The sequence below is a fragment of the Cynoglossus semilaevis genome, chromosome 14, assembly GCF_000523025.1.
Source record: "Cynoglossus semilaevis isolate Cse_v1.0 chromosome 14, Cse_v1.0, whole genome shotgun sequence".
Classification (NCBI taxonomy): domain Eukaryota; kingdom Metazoa; phylum Chordata; class Actinopteri; order Pleuronectiformes; family Cynoglossidae; genus Cynoglossus; species Cynoglossus semilaevis.
In genome coordinates this window covers 17,583,172-17,602,150 of record NC_024320.1, presented here as the reverse complement: position 1 = coordinate 17,602,150, position 18,979 = coordinate 17,583,172, and the positions used below count along the sequence as shown (strand labels likewise).

Genomic DNA, 18,979 nt, shown 5'->3' with positions numbered 1-18,979 from the left:
CAGGCCACAACTCTACTTACACAACAAATGGACACATTAGGGTGATTACTGTTTCCTCTGGCTAATGGCCGGCTATTTAAAAAAAAAAAAAAAAATCCACGCGCTTGATGGGACCTGTGTTATATTATATGATGACCTGGGCCGCGCCGAGGCCAACGATGGCTCCGTCACAACAAAGGCTGCTGCGTCTTACATGTTGTTTGACAATTTAGGGGGAGAAAATAATTGACACGTATAAATGAAAATGATCCAATGAGAGAGAGCGGCGGCGCAAACAAGAGCCTCACTTATCACTCAATTACCTGAAACACTTTTGGAGGAACTGTGAAAGCGCTTAAGAGCCTAAATGGCTGTTTGGGAAAGTGTTACAGCTGCAGCTGGAAAACAGACCCAAATAAAGGCAGATCACAGTTCACTACGGCTGCACTCAGTGGAGGTATTTTTTTTCTCCCCTCATTTTATTTTGTCAGAATATTTTTCCTAGTAATTAAATTAGTGTAGATATTAATTTTATTGTGACGATTAAAAATATGTATCTAAAAAAAACCAGCCATGTTTTAAACCTGCGAATTCAGTTTTAGTTGCATGTAAATTAAATTGACAAATTCCCTGTATAATTTAATTGTAATCTCTATTTTTTTTCTAACATAATTTTCCTTTGTCTGATGTTGTTTACATAATTGTTTATTTGACTTTCGTCACTATGTGTCCAAATTATAATCTAATAATCCCGGTCAGTTATCAGAAATATGATTTTACAGATGAAGACAAAGTAGAAAAGTGCTGCTGCTTCCACGCTGTGCACCAGTTACCTGAAAAAGTCCATTTTACAATACAGCTTCCCATCCCTGGAGAAGCACTTTTCGGTGAGGTTGCAGTTACAGTCACAGCACTGGACGCACTTCGCGTGCCAGGCTCGGTCCAGTACATTCAGGAGGAATCGGTCCAGAATGGGCCGTTCACAGCCGGCACACTGGACCATCATGTCTCCGGCCTGCAGGACGCCGAGTGCAGACCTTCCCACGCCGACTGCGCTGCTCGGACTGAGGCAACCCGGGTCTACGCGGAACACCGTCTTGACTCCTGGAAGTAGGCAGTCAGGCGAAAACTGGACGACGCCTCCGTGCACGGGCGGCGAACTGACAGTCCGCGGCGGACGCTGTGCGGCCGGGGCTCCTGGACGGTAGCAGTCCTGGCACTTGTCACAATCCACAATCCAGAGAGAGGGGAGAAGCAGGGAACTCACCCGCGCCAGCTGACGAGCTGCGTGACGGCCAGATCGGGCATCTTCTCTCACGGGCACGCACTTACAGCACCATTAATCACTGGTGTTTGTTTGTAACACCACATCCCCGGGTGTTTGGAGCTTTTGTTCGGAGGTCCGCTCATCACCTACGGGCTCAACTCAAACCGCCACTTTCGCATCACTGTGCCTGGATTATCACCAGGTTTTGCCAGCCACTGCGCGCACTCCGCGCCCAGATTGGATGACTCTCCTCGTTAATTCCTGTGAAGCTCAGCCAATCAGAGGACAGTAGTCATGGTTACACCTTCATAGCTTTAGCCTCGCACCTGAAATCTCACGCCGAGCACAAATAAGACGCCGGTGGGAGCAGGCGGGTTTTTCTAGTGGTGCGTCCAAAGGCCGGCGTATGGAGACTCCCACGCAGGTTGACGGCGGCTTCAGGCAGGGACGCAGCGGCTGCAGGAAGTGTCAAAGCAAGAAAGCGTCACTTCTGCAACACTCCTTTAACTGGACCGTAAACTTAACATGTGCACCAAACGAAAACAAATGCATGAAGGGGGGAAACTCTGTGCGTCTGCCGAGTGAATGCGAACAAACTGAGGGGGAGTAGCCGAACACGGGCCAACGCCACGGCACCTTTATCATGGACCGAGTGACAAAACGGTGAGGCTGAGCCGCCGTGTAGAGGAGGGGCCGCTCGGCCTTTTCTCATGCAGAAAACCATTTACAGGGAAATGCCATGGATTAGCCGCAGCCCGTCAATGGGCCGAGCCTGCATGGTCACCAGGAGCTCCAACAGAGTGGCCACCAACCGAAGAGAGCCTCAGTATTTACCCACAGACTCGTTTTGTGAACTGCTCTTAAGCAAACATGCAGCAGGCTGATGCATGTTAGTGGGCGGCCCCGGACTTGTTTAAGCTTTTCCTTTGCAAGTTAATAGCCATTCATTTGAATGACTGTGGGAGGAATTTTGACTAATTTTCCAGGAGTGAAAGACAACATTTACAGAGTAGAAGACAAACATCGGGCCTGTCAGTTTTACCACAGGGAGGAACAGAACACTGACAATCAACACAGCAACATAAACATTTGAAAACATGTTCTGAAACACTGACAATCCTGTTAGGGCCTGGTTAAACCTGTTAAAGCTACGAATAAACGCATCAACAACAAAGCGAAAATTAATGATATGTCCAAGGATAATTACATTTACAGTTAAGAGATTTTTAAAATGTCATTTTTCCTTCTTTTTTCTTTCTTATTTAGCTCTGATGCTCCAGGTATCAGGGGGTGACCTGGTACCTGGGTGGTTTTACCTTCAGAGTCTCACCCCTCCCCCCCCTCCAATTATTTGAGCTCCTCACACACATTGCTCTTCCAGACTGAAATAGAGAGAGAGAGAGAGAGGGAGAGAGAGAGGGGGGGCGGGGGGGGAGGGGGATTCACCCGCTGAGAAACGCGGGGGAGCTGTCCGTGGTACCAACGACAGGTAGCACCAAGGACAGCAAAAAGCTAAAACAGAAAGAACGGAAACAAAAATAAATGTAGCAACTGGTGAATTATAAGACCGTTAACTGGATGCAAATACTCACATAAAAACTTCAATCAATTTGTAAAATCTTTCTTTTATATTTCATACAGTGTCGTGCTGCACAGACTGGAACAATATGTGATATGAACTGGATTACTGCATAAAATGACACTGCATTTGGGCTGATAAAAACTGAAGTGAAATCGGTCAGAAAGTAAACAAAACACGGAATAAAAATAAATAAATAAACACAAATGAAAAAAAAAAACCCAGCTCCCATGAGGCAGAACATTTCAAAACTCCATGCAGTATAACAGTAACATGTACCATACTGAGTAATTACATCATAAATAATGAGTATTCATAAAACTATTTGGAAAAAGAAAAAGAAGTCAAATGTTTTTACCTAATTAAACCTTTTTTTTTAAAGATTTGTCTCTGTTACTAAAACACAATCATTAGCTTCATGGCCCAGCGGTGGGTCACAGCACTGGTTATGTAATTCAAGACATAAATGTATATTTAAAATTTTCTGACAAATACTGTAAAATATAACTGACAGTAAATACATTTTTATTTTGTAATTTGACATGAAAAGCGTAGAGAATTGGTCAAAACGGTAGAACTAATGACGATTTCTTCCTTCATCATTTATGTGTCATTTTTCAAAATTAAACAAACATATGTATTTAACGTACATGTTCTTGCATGTGTTTGAATGCGAAGCTCTTCAGAGAAACACTTTTGAAAGGATCGCTCATTTGGAACACACACAGATCCTCATCTGAATTAAACAAACATATATGTACTTTTATATACATTATATATGACACCTGTATCATTGGGAAACTGCAATTACATAGAGACAAAACACAGCAAACATACTGAAATCATCAAGGACCCTGGTTTAAGCATTGCAGAGTTTATTAATGTTTACAGGACTGTCACTCTCACTCTCTCTCTCTCACTGTCTTTCTCTGTCTCTTTCTCTCTTTCTGCCTCTCTCACTCCCTTCGCTCTTTTTCTACCGAAACCACCACCTAAAATATTCACTCTTTCAGTTTCAGTTTCTCCTGTACAACATGAGGAGGCAGAGAGTGACATCAGTGTGTTCTATAATTGATTTGAAATATATATTCGTCAGTACAATTATACATGATAAACACAAACGGTGCTGATGGATACAGATGAACTACGGCTTGAATTTATACCTAACAAATAATCTACGACTCCCCCATGAACCAGGCTCAACGTCATCGTCACCCTTTCACTTTTTCCCCACTCTGTGCCGTGACAGCCCGGACACCTGAGCAGTCCCAGCTCCTCCTCCTCCTCCTCCTCCTCCTGGTCCACCTCCTGCCTCCCCTGCAGCCACGATTCCACGCATGTGGTGTCACCCCAGCACTGAAGACTTGCACACAGGCATATACGCTCACACACATGTATGCTCAAGACCACCTCCAGGGCCCCTCTTTGGCAGGGCCAGTCCCAGGGGAGAGGTTAGTGTGATGGATGTCTGATTGGTAGCCCTCCCCTAGGGCCTTCCTCTCCGTCACCTCTTTGCGCTCTGAATTAAAAGGCCGTTTGTCTCCTCTGAGTCCTCAGCTGTAGAGCGCCGGACTGCAATTTCACAGCACTCAGAAAGAGAGGGAGACCATTACAGAGGAGGTTGTCAGGGGAGCCATCAGGGCCCGGACACGCCTGAGGGACTCTCTCTTTCCCCTCTATCTTCCCCCTGCCCCCCCGTCTCCTCCTGCTGAGCACCACCAACACCTCTCAGCCGTAGCTCACAAATATATAAATATTCAAGGCCTTGGTTACATTCAAGCTTAGGTAGACCCTCGTGCATGTACGCACTAAAGCACAAACAGACATGGATCGGTTTGATAAGTAAAGATATTTATAGTGTTTTTTAAAGTAAATATAATAGTGACGGAAGACATTTTTAACTCTGCAAAATATCAGTCTTGTTTATTTGAAAAAAGCTTCGGAGCCGTCAGTGTCATAGGTTACAGTTGTATTTTTTTATTTCTCTTCAACCCAGAGATCTGGATGAACGTCTGTTCTGAACTAAAAGTGTTTGCAAAACATGTTTCAGCACAGAAACAGTTATGATTAGGAAGAATTTTTCTTTCTCACAGATTCCAACTCCTCACTGTGAACTCATCAAAACTGTCCCCACAATAGTGAAAACCACACAGCATGTGTTAAAACATACCAGATGTTTTACTTTCAACCTGATATCTAAATGTTCTCTGCTGTTTGGTGGATGTTTGCCTTCCTATGTTACCACCTTGCTCCTTAGCTCCTGGTGATAACTTTGCCTGGGATACATGAGAACAATGTCACTTTACAAATGTTGACACAACACCCGTAAAGCAAGTTGGCAAAATGTGTAATTCAAACTTTTTTCCCAGTTCAGTTACAACATTTCCTACATTTCAAGATAAAAAGCCTTTGAAGGTAAAGTATGAGCGCCTACAAAACGTGATGGCATTTTTTAATTCAAGCAAATCTAGCGTAAGACTAACACTTACCATTATTCCACCAAAGCAAATGTCCAGTACAGTAGAATGTTCTCAGGCATCACTGGCGTATTTCTGTACTTCTTCCTCTGCAGCGTCTGCTGGAAGATAAGACATAAATATATAGTTTTAGTTGAAAGAGTTTGGAGAAAGTCATTGCATCAGGTCAAAGCAGTTTATCGGGGTTTTGTTTTACAGTTTAACAACGAACGCTAAACATATTTGTTAAAATTCCAATCATGTCTGAACTGTTCTGTCTCAGGGCAACGTAGGGGGACAGTGTTTAGTTCTCCAGCCTTACAGCAAGAAGCTCACTGGTGGTACTACTAATAATCCTTCTGTATTGGACTCTGCATCTTCTGCCTGTGCGTGTTTGTGTGTTTGTTTTTTTCCACTAGCTCAAAAACTGTTAGCATTAGGTTGATTGTTCACTCTAAACTGGCCGTAGGTGTGAATGTGGGTGTGAATGGTTACAAGACTCTTCTGACGTGTCCCAGTGACGGACTTGTAAATGTAGGGTCTCTACTGTCCCACAGATACACGTTTACACATTTGACATTATTTAATGCCAAACATACAGCGTAAGAAAACACACATCAAGATTCTGAGAAATGTATTTAACATTATTTAATTTTTTACTTTTACTGACAGACAATATATTTATTGACAAATAACTACTTTAAAAAAATTAGATAAGACACTGCAATTAATTATGTTTTTAAAAACAAAGCTGTTGGTTTTTCAGTGATCGATAAGACTATTAGTGATACTGTTTTATATTATTATTATATTCTCCACGACCAGGTGTCCTACTACTGTATCTGACTGTTTCTGAGCACTGAAATCTAAATCACTTCAAATCTAAATGTCCTAACCCTCCGCCATCGCTCACTTCTTCTCATCATAAAGACAGGTGGATACGTTTCTGATTCTGTGAATTCAACCCTTAGTTAACCAGGATTAAAACAGACTAGGATTAACGACGGTCTTTTGACAGTGTCTCAAAAACAGTAAACAGTTTAAACATAGAATAAAAAAGTTCATAATCAGGTTATTTTTTACTTAATAAACAGTGGACATGGATTCAGGTAAAGAAGAACGTCTGCAGGCTGATGATGATTCTGCCTCCATGGTAATTAGAATCATTTCAAAAATGGTCACTGCAGGTCATTCTGATGGTTATTAAACAGAAGCAGGACTATATATGACTATTTCCTTTAGGGGCATACAACTATCAAAAAAAACAAAAACAGAAACATGTTGAAATCAATTTCTACATCAAACATTAAAAAACATGATCAATACACAACACTGATCAGTTTGAAGGTTTGCCACCTCTTCTTACAGTTCACATACATTTTGTTCTTCCCAGTGCTACATTTTTTCACCTTTCTCTGCGATTAATTAATAACGTTGAAAAAAGGAGAAACTTGTGTGGCCGGTGCTCTGTATGGAATCTGCACTGTTAGGAGCGAATGAATGAATGAATGAATGAATGAATGAAAAGGCTTGTGGTGAGAAGGACAGAGAGAATGTTAAGGCTACCATCAAGGGGGCGGAACAAACACGGCAGGAATCCTCGTGCCTTCTCAGATACGCTGAATAAAGTCCTACCTGAAAAAAACAGTGAGCTTTGACCCTGGCAGCTCACATATGACTGTATGCACAAATGTACACACACACACAGATTTGATTGTTTCCCACAAAGCTTTTACAGACAGATAATCGAAGCATTTCCAGACACAGGTCCATGTGAATAGATGTTCAGGTTGGAATTCCTCCCTGCAGTCAACTGCTGAGTGCTGTTACTTTGTGTGGAACAGTGAAAAAAGTCCAGGTGCCTGCGACGTGGGTAGAACGTGGCTGCGCGGCTCACACCGTGCCCAGTTCAGCCCCTGTCATTGGAATATAATGAGCGAAATCACCTTTCGGTGCGGACCATCTTAATGAGGTAATGAATGGGGGCGGTGCGGTGCACCTTTGCCCTTACCTACTCTATTAATCAGAGAAGGGTCACACACAGCGCCAAGAACCAGCCTCCCCCATCTGGCAGCACTAATGGACCAAGCAAGGATAGGAGGTGCTTTTAGTTAAAGAGCTGTGGCTAGTAATCAGGAGACATGAGGAGAGGAGAGGGGAGGAGAAGACAGAACAGAGCAGCCGGGTTTTCTACCTATGTAGCCTACCATCACTAAGACAGAGTTCTTATACACAGTCCATAGTCAAACAAGTCACAGACTCAACTGTCAAGACAAATAAAAGTCCACTGCATACAGAAAATGGCCCTGGTGTGAGACGCGCCTGCGTCAGCACCTGCTGAGGTCTGATGAGTAACCAGGTTCTCATGGGGTTGCTCTCACTAAACCCTTTATTAAAAAGGTAAGTTAAGACAAAAACCAGACTTGATAACTAGAACTGTGATTCCACCATTAACCTAAAACCTGACTTTGTACTGAAGAGGGAGAGCAGATGAGGCGTGAACCCAGACACACAGAAATATCAGGCGTCAAACTGGTCACATTTTCACTATAAGGCAAAAGAACCAAGGACTATATCAGAGCATACATAACATATACAGCAAAAGAAAAAAGAAAAAAACCTACAGGGAGAGGACTACACATATAAATGTTAGAGCAGTAAACAGAGACATGGCCAGTACAACGTAGAGTATGCAGTAAACGGAGGGATGTGCTGTACAACTAGAGTAAAATCTACAAGATTACAGGATTATTAAAAAAAAATCATTTTAACAACCTGAATCCTAATCCTAATCCACTCTGTATTTCCTCTGTGATCCAAAACTAATCGTTCAGATGTATTTGCATGTATTTCCCCGACTCTCTCACTAGGACCTTCGTAAACGGTCACTTTACCATTCAATCTAATTAAATTATACATTTATCTACTTGTTTTTTTATATAATGTAAGTATTTATGGAGGAGTTTTTTTTTAGCTAGAATCAGCAAAGCACATTTAAGTGGGTGGCAACTAGAAATGTGTGGAGGCAGAAGTCATGGAGGGTGGGTGGTGGGTCGCTGTGTTTGAATAATCTCTGCTGTGTATGTGCTCTCAGCATCCCGTCCTCCCCTGACTAACTGCACTGGCGGCCACTTGAATTAGCAGCGGAGGATTATGGGCAGAGAGGCTCATTAATCTGAGCAACAAACAGTGGCCAGTGTGAATATTTGCGTCCCGAAATTGAAAAGATTAAGTCCTATTTGACAATGACTTGCAGTCTCTGTGCTGCAAGAGGCTACTGTTAAATATTCATATCCTGCACGCCGTCTGTCTGTGTCATGTGTGTGTCTGTGTGTGTGTGTGTGTGTGTGTGTGTGTGTGTGTGTGTGTGTGTGTGTGTGTGTGTGTGTGTGTGTGTGTGTGTTTGAAGGCAAATAATGTGCAAAGACAATTAATTGAGTTTGGGGATTTTTGGCATTCATTATGAGCAACGGAGCCTAAAAAAACCTAATATGATTTAAATTCCAAACTGGCAAAATAAGAAAAGAGGAGTGAATATGTTGAACTGATCAGCAGAATAAAGTCAGAGAGTAGATTTGTGATCTTTTAACCTAAAATATTTACAATTCATTCTTCAACTGGCAGAAGATAAAAGAATATAAATGAATTCACTCATTTCCAGCAGAAACACAAACTGAGTGACACTCACTTTAGCGACAGGGAGGAACAGCGGCTGGCAGGGCTGATGTGACATCCCATCTCCTGCTGCCTCGTCAGCCTGGCAGGAGACTCCCTCCTGCAAATGCTCAGCAAATACCCCGTTATTCTTTTCCTACAAGGCAGAGGCGGCTCACCAGACCTGACAAAGCTATTTACCCACCTCCAGCTTGTGCAGGCGCTATCGCTAATGTTTTCTCTTCTGCCGGAGATCAATATGTTTGAAAGCAGACAAACAACCGTGCCCTGGCAGACAGGCTCTCCCTGTTAGGCGGACCACCACTGGGGGCCATGACAGCAGATGTACACAACCAAATCAACACACGACGCCTCTCCACAGTAAACACAGGACACAATCAACAGCACTGGGTCCACGGTGCCAAGTGGTAACACCCTCGGTCGTGCCAACGCGTGCCATACCAAGGGTGCCACGCCACGAGCCAAGTCACATCAGCTGCTAGGAAACCAAGGAAATATTGATTTAGGCAGAAGAAGGAAAAGTTTGGGAGGGGGGGTTCACACAAAATCTGGGCTGTAGTTGAAGACAGACAGTGTGGCCTCCTTCAAAACCCAAGACGAGTGAGGAAAACAAATAAACTCGATTCCGAAAAGAAGATTTTTTTTTTCAGCAGATAAAGCAGAGAAATAAACATGTTTAAATAACAGCATTGGAACCAGACAGTACAAACAGACAGAGTCAGACTAAACCAACATCCAGGATCTCATCTCCTGGATAAGCCCTCATGCTCTGGTCTCCTCTTCTCTCCTCCCCTCTTGTCTGGTCTTCTTCCCCCTTATCTCCCTTACCCCCCCCCCCCCCCCATCCCCCCCTCCCCCCCCCCCCCTCTCCATCCCTCTCCTCTCTTCTCCTTTCCTTTCCTTACCTTTCCTTACCTCCCCTCTCCTCTCCTCCACTGTCCTTGGTTCCTCACCTCTTTCTCTCCATTTTCCCTTTCCCTTTCTTTTGCCTCCTCCCCTCTTCTACCACAAGTTCTTTTTTTGTCACCTTCGTTGATCCACCTGTGGTTTTTTTTTCACTCTATTCCATCCTTTAATTCCTTAAAAAACACTGTCAGCCCAAATATTCACAACTTTTAGATCAGTTTTTGTGAACACAGACATGACAGATGACAGAGTGTCATCCTCATTCCAGTGTTCCACTAGGGTGGGAGGCTGCAAATACTTTCAAATTTGAATATTGAGTTTCAAATTAACGTCTGAAAATGTGTGTTTTTGTGTGTGAACGAATACTGCTAAAGGTGGTCAAGTGAAAAAAGTCTGTGTTTTACACTGAGTGTGTGTGTGTGTGTGTGTGTGGGAGTATCAGGGTGAGGGTGCCAAATCGCTCTGTGCTGTGGAGATAACAGCATATTCCTATCAGCAGCATCAAGGGGCTTAAGACCCCGATGGGCGTGAAGGAAGAATGAATTTTCCTCACTACTCTGCATATTACAGGATTACACTGCACCTTTAGATATGCTTGGGCTGAAGCTCTTTCTGCCTGAAGGTTATATGAATGTAGATTATTGAAACAGTCTGTCACACAGAGAAAGCATCGAGGCAACAGGGAGGGAACAGACCTGAAACACACTGCTCTGAGGGAACGGTGGTGAGGTTTAGGTTTTTGAGTGGGATAAAATACTGCTAAATAATCGAGCCATGCAATTAAATTTTTGGTTTATTTTTTTTGTTCTTGCAAAAAATAAAACACAAAAAAAAAAACAGTGGCAAAGAAATTCACAAATCAAGACAGATAAATGACAGCCACAAAGAATGGGAGAATATAAGAAGTGGATAATTACATGATTCTCCAAGGGAACAAAAGAGGAAATTAAATTTGGCACAGGTTTAAAACAAAAACACTGGTTCCTTCTTCCTCTCTGTACCCATTTAATTAATTTTCACTTTTGAATATCACAAAAGCAAATCAAGAATTAAATCCCAAAAGACAAGGAAAGGTCAGTATGTTTTCTTGCTCCTCCACAACTGTAACAGTAGAATATGAACGGATGAATGAATGAATGCACTGGCTCAGACATTCTTCTTCCATTAAAACAGCATTGTTTTGAACCATATTCTAACTTGTGCCTTTTACTACAAATCGATTTCAATCAAGGACGAAAACTTGGCACTGCTTCTTTAAAAAGTCTGGTTTGTTGGACTGAGAGGGAAGATGGAATTTAGTTTCATGACATGAGACCCACTGGCTCTGGTATGGTGCTACGTTATTATTCAGCTCTTCCATCTCCCATCAGTCAAACAAGCTCCCGAGTCTTTGTTCCATTTCAAAGTTACCCAAATAGTGCCGCAGGCAGAAGCCGTGCAGGTACAGACGTGTAGGCAGAGCAAAGAAGCCACCTGGCCTCCAGGACACGGTGGGCGGTGATCAGAGAGCAGAGAGCAGAGAGGACCGAGGCCTCCTCATCTCAGCTTTTCCCTTTAACACCTACATCGCTCTCCCTCTCTCGCCTCCTCCTCTTTCTGGCCCCTGGCTAATTATTCCTTTTTTCAAATGCAAAGCATCCGTAGAAAGTGAGATGATTTCTCGGCGGCCGCTTCAGCGAGGAGCGGGTGAGAGAGAAAGCCAGAGTGAGAAAAGGGGAGCTGGTAGAGATGAATGAGACTGAATAGAAGAAAGAGATGACTTTCTTTCCTCGGCTGGCAGGGGCCTTTGAAGTTGGGCGAGACGGAGGGAGGGAGGTGGCGATGGTGGGGTCTTTCGTCGAGGGGACGGAGGTAAGAAAAAAAGCGAGGGAAGATCGTGTTAACGAGATGGCCTCTAAAGACGAATTAAATGGTGGAGAAAAGGAACACGATCAGTTCTGGCCCTACTTATACACTCCTCACAGACTCGCCCTTCTCTGGGCCACAGAGGTGTCCCAAAAGCCTGAATTCCATAGCTGAGCTTTTGAAAGGCTTGGAGTGTGGGGTGCATGAGTGAGGGGCTGCACTGGGGGCAATACTGTGTGTGCATGAGTGCAAATGTGTGTGTGGGAGGGTCACTCGTCCTTTAGTCACACATCCCGGCACCTCAATGGGGAGGTCAGGAACTTACACACCGATGGAGGGTCAGAAGTGGCAGGGATTACACGTCTGCTCTAAGCCCCCCAGATCCTAGTGTTTTCACTCCCTCTGGCTGTTTGTTGTTTTGTGGTGGAGCAGACGAAGGAAAGAAAAGGAGACGGTCAGGGGAATTAGTGTAAAGCTTAGCAGATGAATGGGCATCTTATTTGCACCCCTTGTTGCCCCCCCCTCACATACACACACCACCCACCACTACCACCAGCAGCAGCAGCAGCAGCAGCCGCCCTGAAAACAGCCTTCCCATTTCTTGTCGCAGTGAAAGCACGTTAGGGTTGCCTTTGTGTAGACAAAAGAAGACTCCCCTCCTGGCTTTCATGCTCCTAGTGGAGCAACAAGAGGATTTGGCCGCCGTGCCGTGCCCAGAGCTGCTCCAGCTTTGATTGGACATCGGCAGGAGAGAGCTCTGCCTCTCTTTCTTGATTAATCAAGTGATTCCCGAGCTCTCAATAACACCTTCTCTTTTTAACACAGCCTTTCTGTCTCAATAATCTTGTCCAACCTGGGGGACAACACCCCACACTGGCACACCATGTCTGTCCTTTTTTACCCCCGACTGAAGAGCATTTTTAATTTGCCCCATGTGACTTTGTCCTCGTCTGATGTAGAGATTATTCTTCGTCAATAAAGTCCTTATCGCAATGGACACATAAAACATTATCAGGGCTAAAATGGAGGGGGTTTGTGTCACTAGAGTTGGTCTAATTAAATGAAAGAGGGTTAGTCAAAAAGTTCTAAGATATGTGATTTGAATAAACTTGATTTACAAACTGAACGTATGACCTGAAGTTAAAGTCTCCACAAACACACGCTGGGATGAGATGGTAGCATAAGGTTGAAATGTTTCAGTGAAATGAAAACTTTTTCTCTCAGTGTGTGCAAATAACAACATGTGTGTTAACTGTGTATTTGAGCATTGTGTTTTATATATATATATATATGTTTATATATATATGTACATATATATGTATATATGAATAGTTTTATATAGATAGCTAGATATACATATATAAATATATACACATACATACAGTATATGTACTGTATATAGCCCTGCATGTGTCACTGTAATTACATAAATGCCTTAAAATTATATTATTTGTTTAGTAATGGACACAAAGGGCACCTTCTTTTTCTTTTTCAGAACTTCATCTAACACTGAACTTATATTTATTAAACCTACTGTATACAGTATGCACAAAGAACAATGTGCCTGATGTGTGTGTGTGTGTGTGTGTGTGTGTGTGTGTGTGGAGGGGCGGGGAGTTTAAAACATCACACATTCACACTGAGTTTGTCAAATAATTAATTACATACAGATACGCGTGGGTTTCATTTTTTTCTCACTCCTGCGTGGCAGCCGTCAACTGAAGCAGCTATCACACTGGACGGCAACCGTTGAGAACTGCGATTGCCGCTAAGGCTCTAAAATGTCCTGCCTAAAGTGTTGTTTCAAAGGTTTGGTTGTTAAACAAACGGTAGTTCAAACTCTTTGTTGTGAGCCTGTAGGACACACGAAGCTGCAGGTGAAATACCTGCTGCCAGAATAGAATGAACAAATTAGCATGTGCTTCTGGAACAATCTTCAGTTTGATTTCAGTCACAAATTCTGATATCTGTGACAACATAAATGAAGGAATACATTATTGAGAAGTGTCACCGTTTTCATTTATTTCTACTTTGTCTTTGTCCCATCTGTGTTTAATCTATATTCATTTGTTGTTGTTCGTAGTTGTCAACACAGATGTCTAATCGTACACCATGTTGCTGAACTAATATTGAAATTAAAATGTTATTATATTTCTAAAAAATACGTATGCTTCCCATTAAAGGACATTTTATATTTAATGATACTCAATAAACAAACAATAGGACGGAAGTCTATAGTGGCTTCAAATGAAAAATAAGATTGATTGATTCGTTTGGCTCACTCCCTCCTCAGCGAATCAAAAGGCACCTAGTCGATCCAAATTTCCCAGTTTGATCACAGGGTCTGTGTGTAGGATTTGTTTGTGAGGTTTTCCAGTGAGGAGGTGGGTGGCAGTTAGAGAGATGCCATAAAGACGAGAGAGCCCGCAGAGGGAGGAGGGGGTGGAAGCTGGTGATAAACAGTTAGGTGGGGGGTGGGGGTATTTGCGATGATAAATCAAGTTCCAGACTAATCTATTTAGCATGCTCTTACCATTATCCTGTCAGTGAAACAGCTAATTAATTAACTGATTCCACAATGAAGAGGTTTTGAATGAGCCCATTTAGATAATTACTACAAGGAACTGATCGGGCCAGTCATTTACAACTGTCACACAGGGTCCAGCATTGGCAGCTGCCCTTCACTCAGGCCCGGCCTTCATCAGTGGTTCACACGTCTCACCGGCCAAACCCAAAACATAAACAAAAAACAAAGAGTCTTTTTTTTTTGTCTGCGTTGTCACCGACAGATGAAACTGCGCCAGGATTTCCTATTCATATGTTTCAGATATGTATCAGAGTCACGGAGGAGAGGAGACGCTCGCAGCTTTGAGCCGCTCTAATTACTGTTGCCTTAAGGAGACGTGAGATCAGTAAGAAAACAGGTGGAGAGCCGTCTGATCACTGGAAATGTAACACTGTAGTACACTGACGCCTGTACAGTCACTGACGACTGTACAGTCACTGACGACTGTACAGGCACTGACGACTGTACAGTCACTGACGACTGTACAGTCACTGACAACTGTACAGTGCAGCACTTTGAGGATTACTGATGGGCACAGATAATACCACAAAAAACTCATTAGGAGATTTCCTTCCTCAACACGCGGCTGTGACAATTACCAGCATCATTGGCTGCAAAGTTAATGTGACTCTGGCTGAAGGTACATTTGATTTAATCAGTGTCTGTATTTCAGGTTGGTAAAAAAAAAACAACAACTCAGACACCAATGCACACACACACACACACACACACACATATATACATACACATATATATATACATATATATGTACATATATATATATATATATACACACATATATACATATATATATATATTTAAAAATTCATTTGTTTCTTTTCTGCAGTCTTTCTGAATGTTTTCCACAAAGCTAGTTCGTAGTTTGCCAATGTGCAAATGGCTACGTGTGAGACACCAATGAGTTGGGGCTAGAGTTAAAGACAACACTTTCAGCATCTGTAAATAAGTCAAAAGACTAGGTCCTGGTTGCCCCATGTCTGAATTCATCAACTGCTTTGCTGGTCTCACTGGTTTGTACCAGGAATCTTTTTTGAGTAAGATTACCTTTAATTCCAGTCATAAAGGAAAATCAGGGAATGTTACTCGCTGGAAAATCCACCAAATCAATGAAGCAAAAAGGAAAAAAGAACAAACTAAGACTGATTTTGTTACAGTTTTGCATATTCCATCATCTGAAGTCAAAAACTATCTATCTACTTCATTAACCTCCAGGTCGCAATTAATATTTAATTTAAAAAATGTTGTTTTGTTTGTTCTACTGATGTAGTGCATGTTTAGCCATGTACTGTCTTTAGTGTCTGTTGTGTGGACCAGTTACATACAGGTCTTCAGATTTGAACACCACAGCATGTACACATGTTAAAGGGTTAACCAGGAGCTGACACTGTCAACAGCACAATCCACAATTCTCCTCTAAAATTTATTTTTAATTTTTTTTTCAAATAACAGCAAGAAAAAAGTACCTGTTGTTAGAAGCTTCATGCCCCCAAAAAACAACATTATATTTCATCTGATCTGGGAGAGCTGAAGTCAAGGTATAAAACAACTGCCCGATGTGGCAGTAATTAGACTTTCTCTAAGGGATACCGATACTATAATTTCTATCTTGTCTACAGAAACAATTCCTTGATTGGTTGAGTTTGATGAGGTATTTTTATAATCTATTTTTCCAAAGCTCATTACTGTTGTGAATTATTTTTACTTTGAGATGGTACGGCTGTGGGTGGGTTGCTTCGTATTTGACCTCTTCACAGACTGCGTCTCTAAAAGGTCTAGTGTTTTTCTCATTAAGTGTGAGAGAATACAAATTACTCTAAGCACCAGCAAAGAAAGGATTTTTTTTTAATTATCACATTTTTATTTAATTAATTGATAGTAAGATAAATTAAAAATATACTTTACCATTGCCTGTTTACCACAATTGCATGATTGTATTTTTCTTTAATAAATTCCTGATTCTTGTATACGGAGTAAGACAGAAAGTTGAAAAAAAAAACATGAAAAAAATGTATTAAAAAAAATAAATTATTATTTTATTTTTAAATTATTATTACATGCAAATAAAAAAGCTATTGTTCTACATATCCTGCATTTAAGTCTTAACCTTGTTGTCATCAGAGAACTTTTTCTTTTTCCCAGCTTCTCTCTCATCTAAGGCCTGAAATCAAGCTTCTTTTTAAAATTTTTTTCATGAATTTTAGAAGAAAAAAAACAAAAAAAAAACAAGCAATCAAAGAAACAAATGAAGCCAGATCCACCTCTGTGTCAGTGATTTCAACAGGTTAAAATGTTTGAAGTTTGTAAAAATGGTTCTTTTAGGGCAAGAAAACCTCAAATGAAACATGATGCAGTTCAGAACTTGACATAAATGGATGGATGGATTCGATCTATTCCAAATTCAGCATCCCAGCAGCAAGATTATGTTAAAGTTAAGACAGACACTACAGTATGTGTGTATAATGTTGACACTGAATATAAAAATCAAGATGATATTAATATACATATGGAGCATGTGAGCTGAAGACACACATCTGTTCTCTACACCGATGGTGTCACTGTGGTGACACTGCCCTTTTTTATCCAACCATTCTACACACACACACACACACACACACACACAGATATATCCTGCTGTTCACATTGTGAGAAAGCCTTGGTTAAATCTAAGCCACTTCTTTGACCACAATAACCTGGAGGTGGTTATCTCATTGCCCGAGTCACTGATCAGGGCTTTGTCTTGTCACCTTTTTTTTTTAAACCACTGAAGACAACCCAATCCACTCCATCTCTCTTTCTCCTCATTTCCATCCTTTTCTCTTCCCTTCCTTCAATAATACTCAATCCCACATCAATACGCTGGGCTCCTTTCACTGTGTCCATTCCCAGAGGTGGCCTCATTACCCCAGGGTGTTTTGTTTGTTTGTTGCCTGGGTAAAGAAGCTGAATTGAGCAGCCAGCAGGGGTGGACTGCAGGGTAAGGAGAACCACTGGGGGGGGGTATGAAGATGTAGGTTTTGGGGGTGTGTGTAAGGATGGAGGACAGTGGACCAGAGGACAAGGAGATCCCCAAGGCTCTCAAGAGGACAGACTGGTGATTGCAGTGTGAGAGGTCGTGGGAGGTTGGTGCTGTTGACGGTATCAGTAGAGATGATGGGAGTGAATCAAGAAGTCTTTCATTTAGGTTCACTCCCATCATCATCATCGTCATCATCATCATCAGCAGCAGCAGCAGCAGCAGCAGCAGCAATGACAGAAAGAAGACAAATCCTATCTTAGTTTGTTTCACTGACTGGTCTGGGCTACGACAGAGGACATGCTCTGCTGCTTCAAACAGGAGGAGGACAATCAGTTTAGGCTGGTCACTCCATCAGGAGTCACTACAGCAGTAGTCTGTACAGACACTTGGCTGAGTTTTTATGCCTGATGGCTGTTCTGACACAGGAGAAAACTAGAAGAATACTAAACTGGAGGTTTTGTGGGACTAGATGACGACAACAACGTAATAGTTGTAAGTTATTTTAGAAATCTGACGACTTGCGCTACAGGGAAGGTGACATTAAAGTAGCAACTGAGTTTGACAAACATTTTGGGATAAATATATCCTGTTGTCTTATACGTTTATAAAGAAGAGTAACTTACGAACAGTAATCCAAGAAGAGTACTTTAAGAAGGGTTACTTACAAAAGGAAACTTAAGAACAGTAAAGTATGATGGGAAACTTAGCTTAGGAAGAGTCGAACAGTAACTTACAAAAAGTAACTTGAGACTTTTAAGTTGCAATGAATAAGTGAAAAAGAGTACTTGTACTTGAAAATGTACTTAAAATCACTTGCACTTGGAGCTGACTTCTAGAGAGCATTACCACTGTGGTTTCTAAATAGGTGGCTCCAGGACCTAACACCATCCACCGGACTGCTTCTTTCAGCATTCAAATTGGCAACACTTTACTATTTCACTCCTCAAGTATCAACCCTGTTATTCCTGTGATGTGTGTGTGTGTTTGTACACATCTGTCATCAGAGGAAAGATAAATATATATATATATATATATATATATAAAGAATGTGTCCTTTAAACAAAAAACAAATAATGTCATTTCATTGTTAAGATCTCTTTTCCTTCTTGTGATTTTAAGCAGGGAATGACACATTCACTAGCACCTGCACACACACACACACACACACACACTGCACCCTGTGAAGGACGTACAGGCCGATTAATTACTAAGAGCAGGTCATTTAAAATCTGCTGGAAGAACAGGCTGTTGTTCCTGCAGAATGGTTTGTAATTAAAGGAAGCAGAGCTGCAGCAGTGGAAAAGGCCACACATCAGCCTCTCAGGTGCCTGGACGCCACTGATGGCCATTCAGGGTCCCTCCTAGTCAACAAGCACATGTGCTAATTCATGGCCTTACACCAAGCACGTTGACTTTCAAACCAGTTACAGTATTTTGTACTGTGGATGTAACATTTACCTGCAAAACATGTAAAGGAACACGTGGGTTGAATAGCAACGCTTTCAAAAATCTGAGATGCTCTTATCTAGGCTGAACACTTCATTTAAAAATTTAAAAAGAGGTGAGGCCGCACTCAATGGGATATAGTCAGGAGGAAACTGGTGTGAAGATGTATGATTTCACACAGACAATTTTAAGCGTGCTCTTCTGAAGAGAATTGATTTTAAAA

The 18,979-nt window shown here is 41.9% G+C and overlaps 1 protein-coding gene and 1 long non-coding RNA gene across 3 annotated transcripts in view; both read right to left on the bottom strand.

The window, feature by feature from the left end:
- lhx5 (LIM homeobox 5) overlaps positions 1-2,570 on the bottom strand; it is a 14,955-nt gene extending 12,385 nt beyond the window's left edge. The window contains exon 1 of the mRNA XM_025062639.1: positions 813-2,570. Coding sequence (XP_024918407.1) covers positions 813-985 — 173 coding nt within the window. The 5' untranslated portion in view covers positions 986-2,570. The remainder of the gene's footprint in view (positions 1-812) is intronic.
- A 939-nt stretch (positions 2,571-3,509) lies between these two features.
- LOC112488087 (uncharacterized) overlaps positions 3,510-18,979 on the bottom strand; it is a 29,898-nt gene continuing 14,428 nt past the window's right edge. Inside the window, exons 3-4 of one of the 2 annotated variants that reach the window (XR_003051815.1) lie at positions 5,315-5,403; positions 3,510-5,101 (exon numbers count right to left, since the gene is read on the bottom strand). This is a non-coding gene — a long non-coding RNA (uncharacterized LOC112488087). Of the gene's footprint in view, positions 5,404-18,979 lie in introns of both variants that reach the window. The other variant, XR_003051814.1, reaches the window with a different exon arrangement.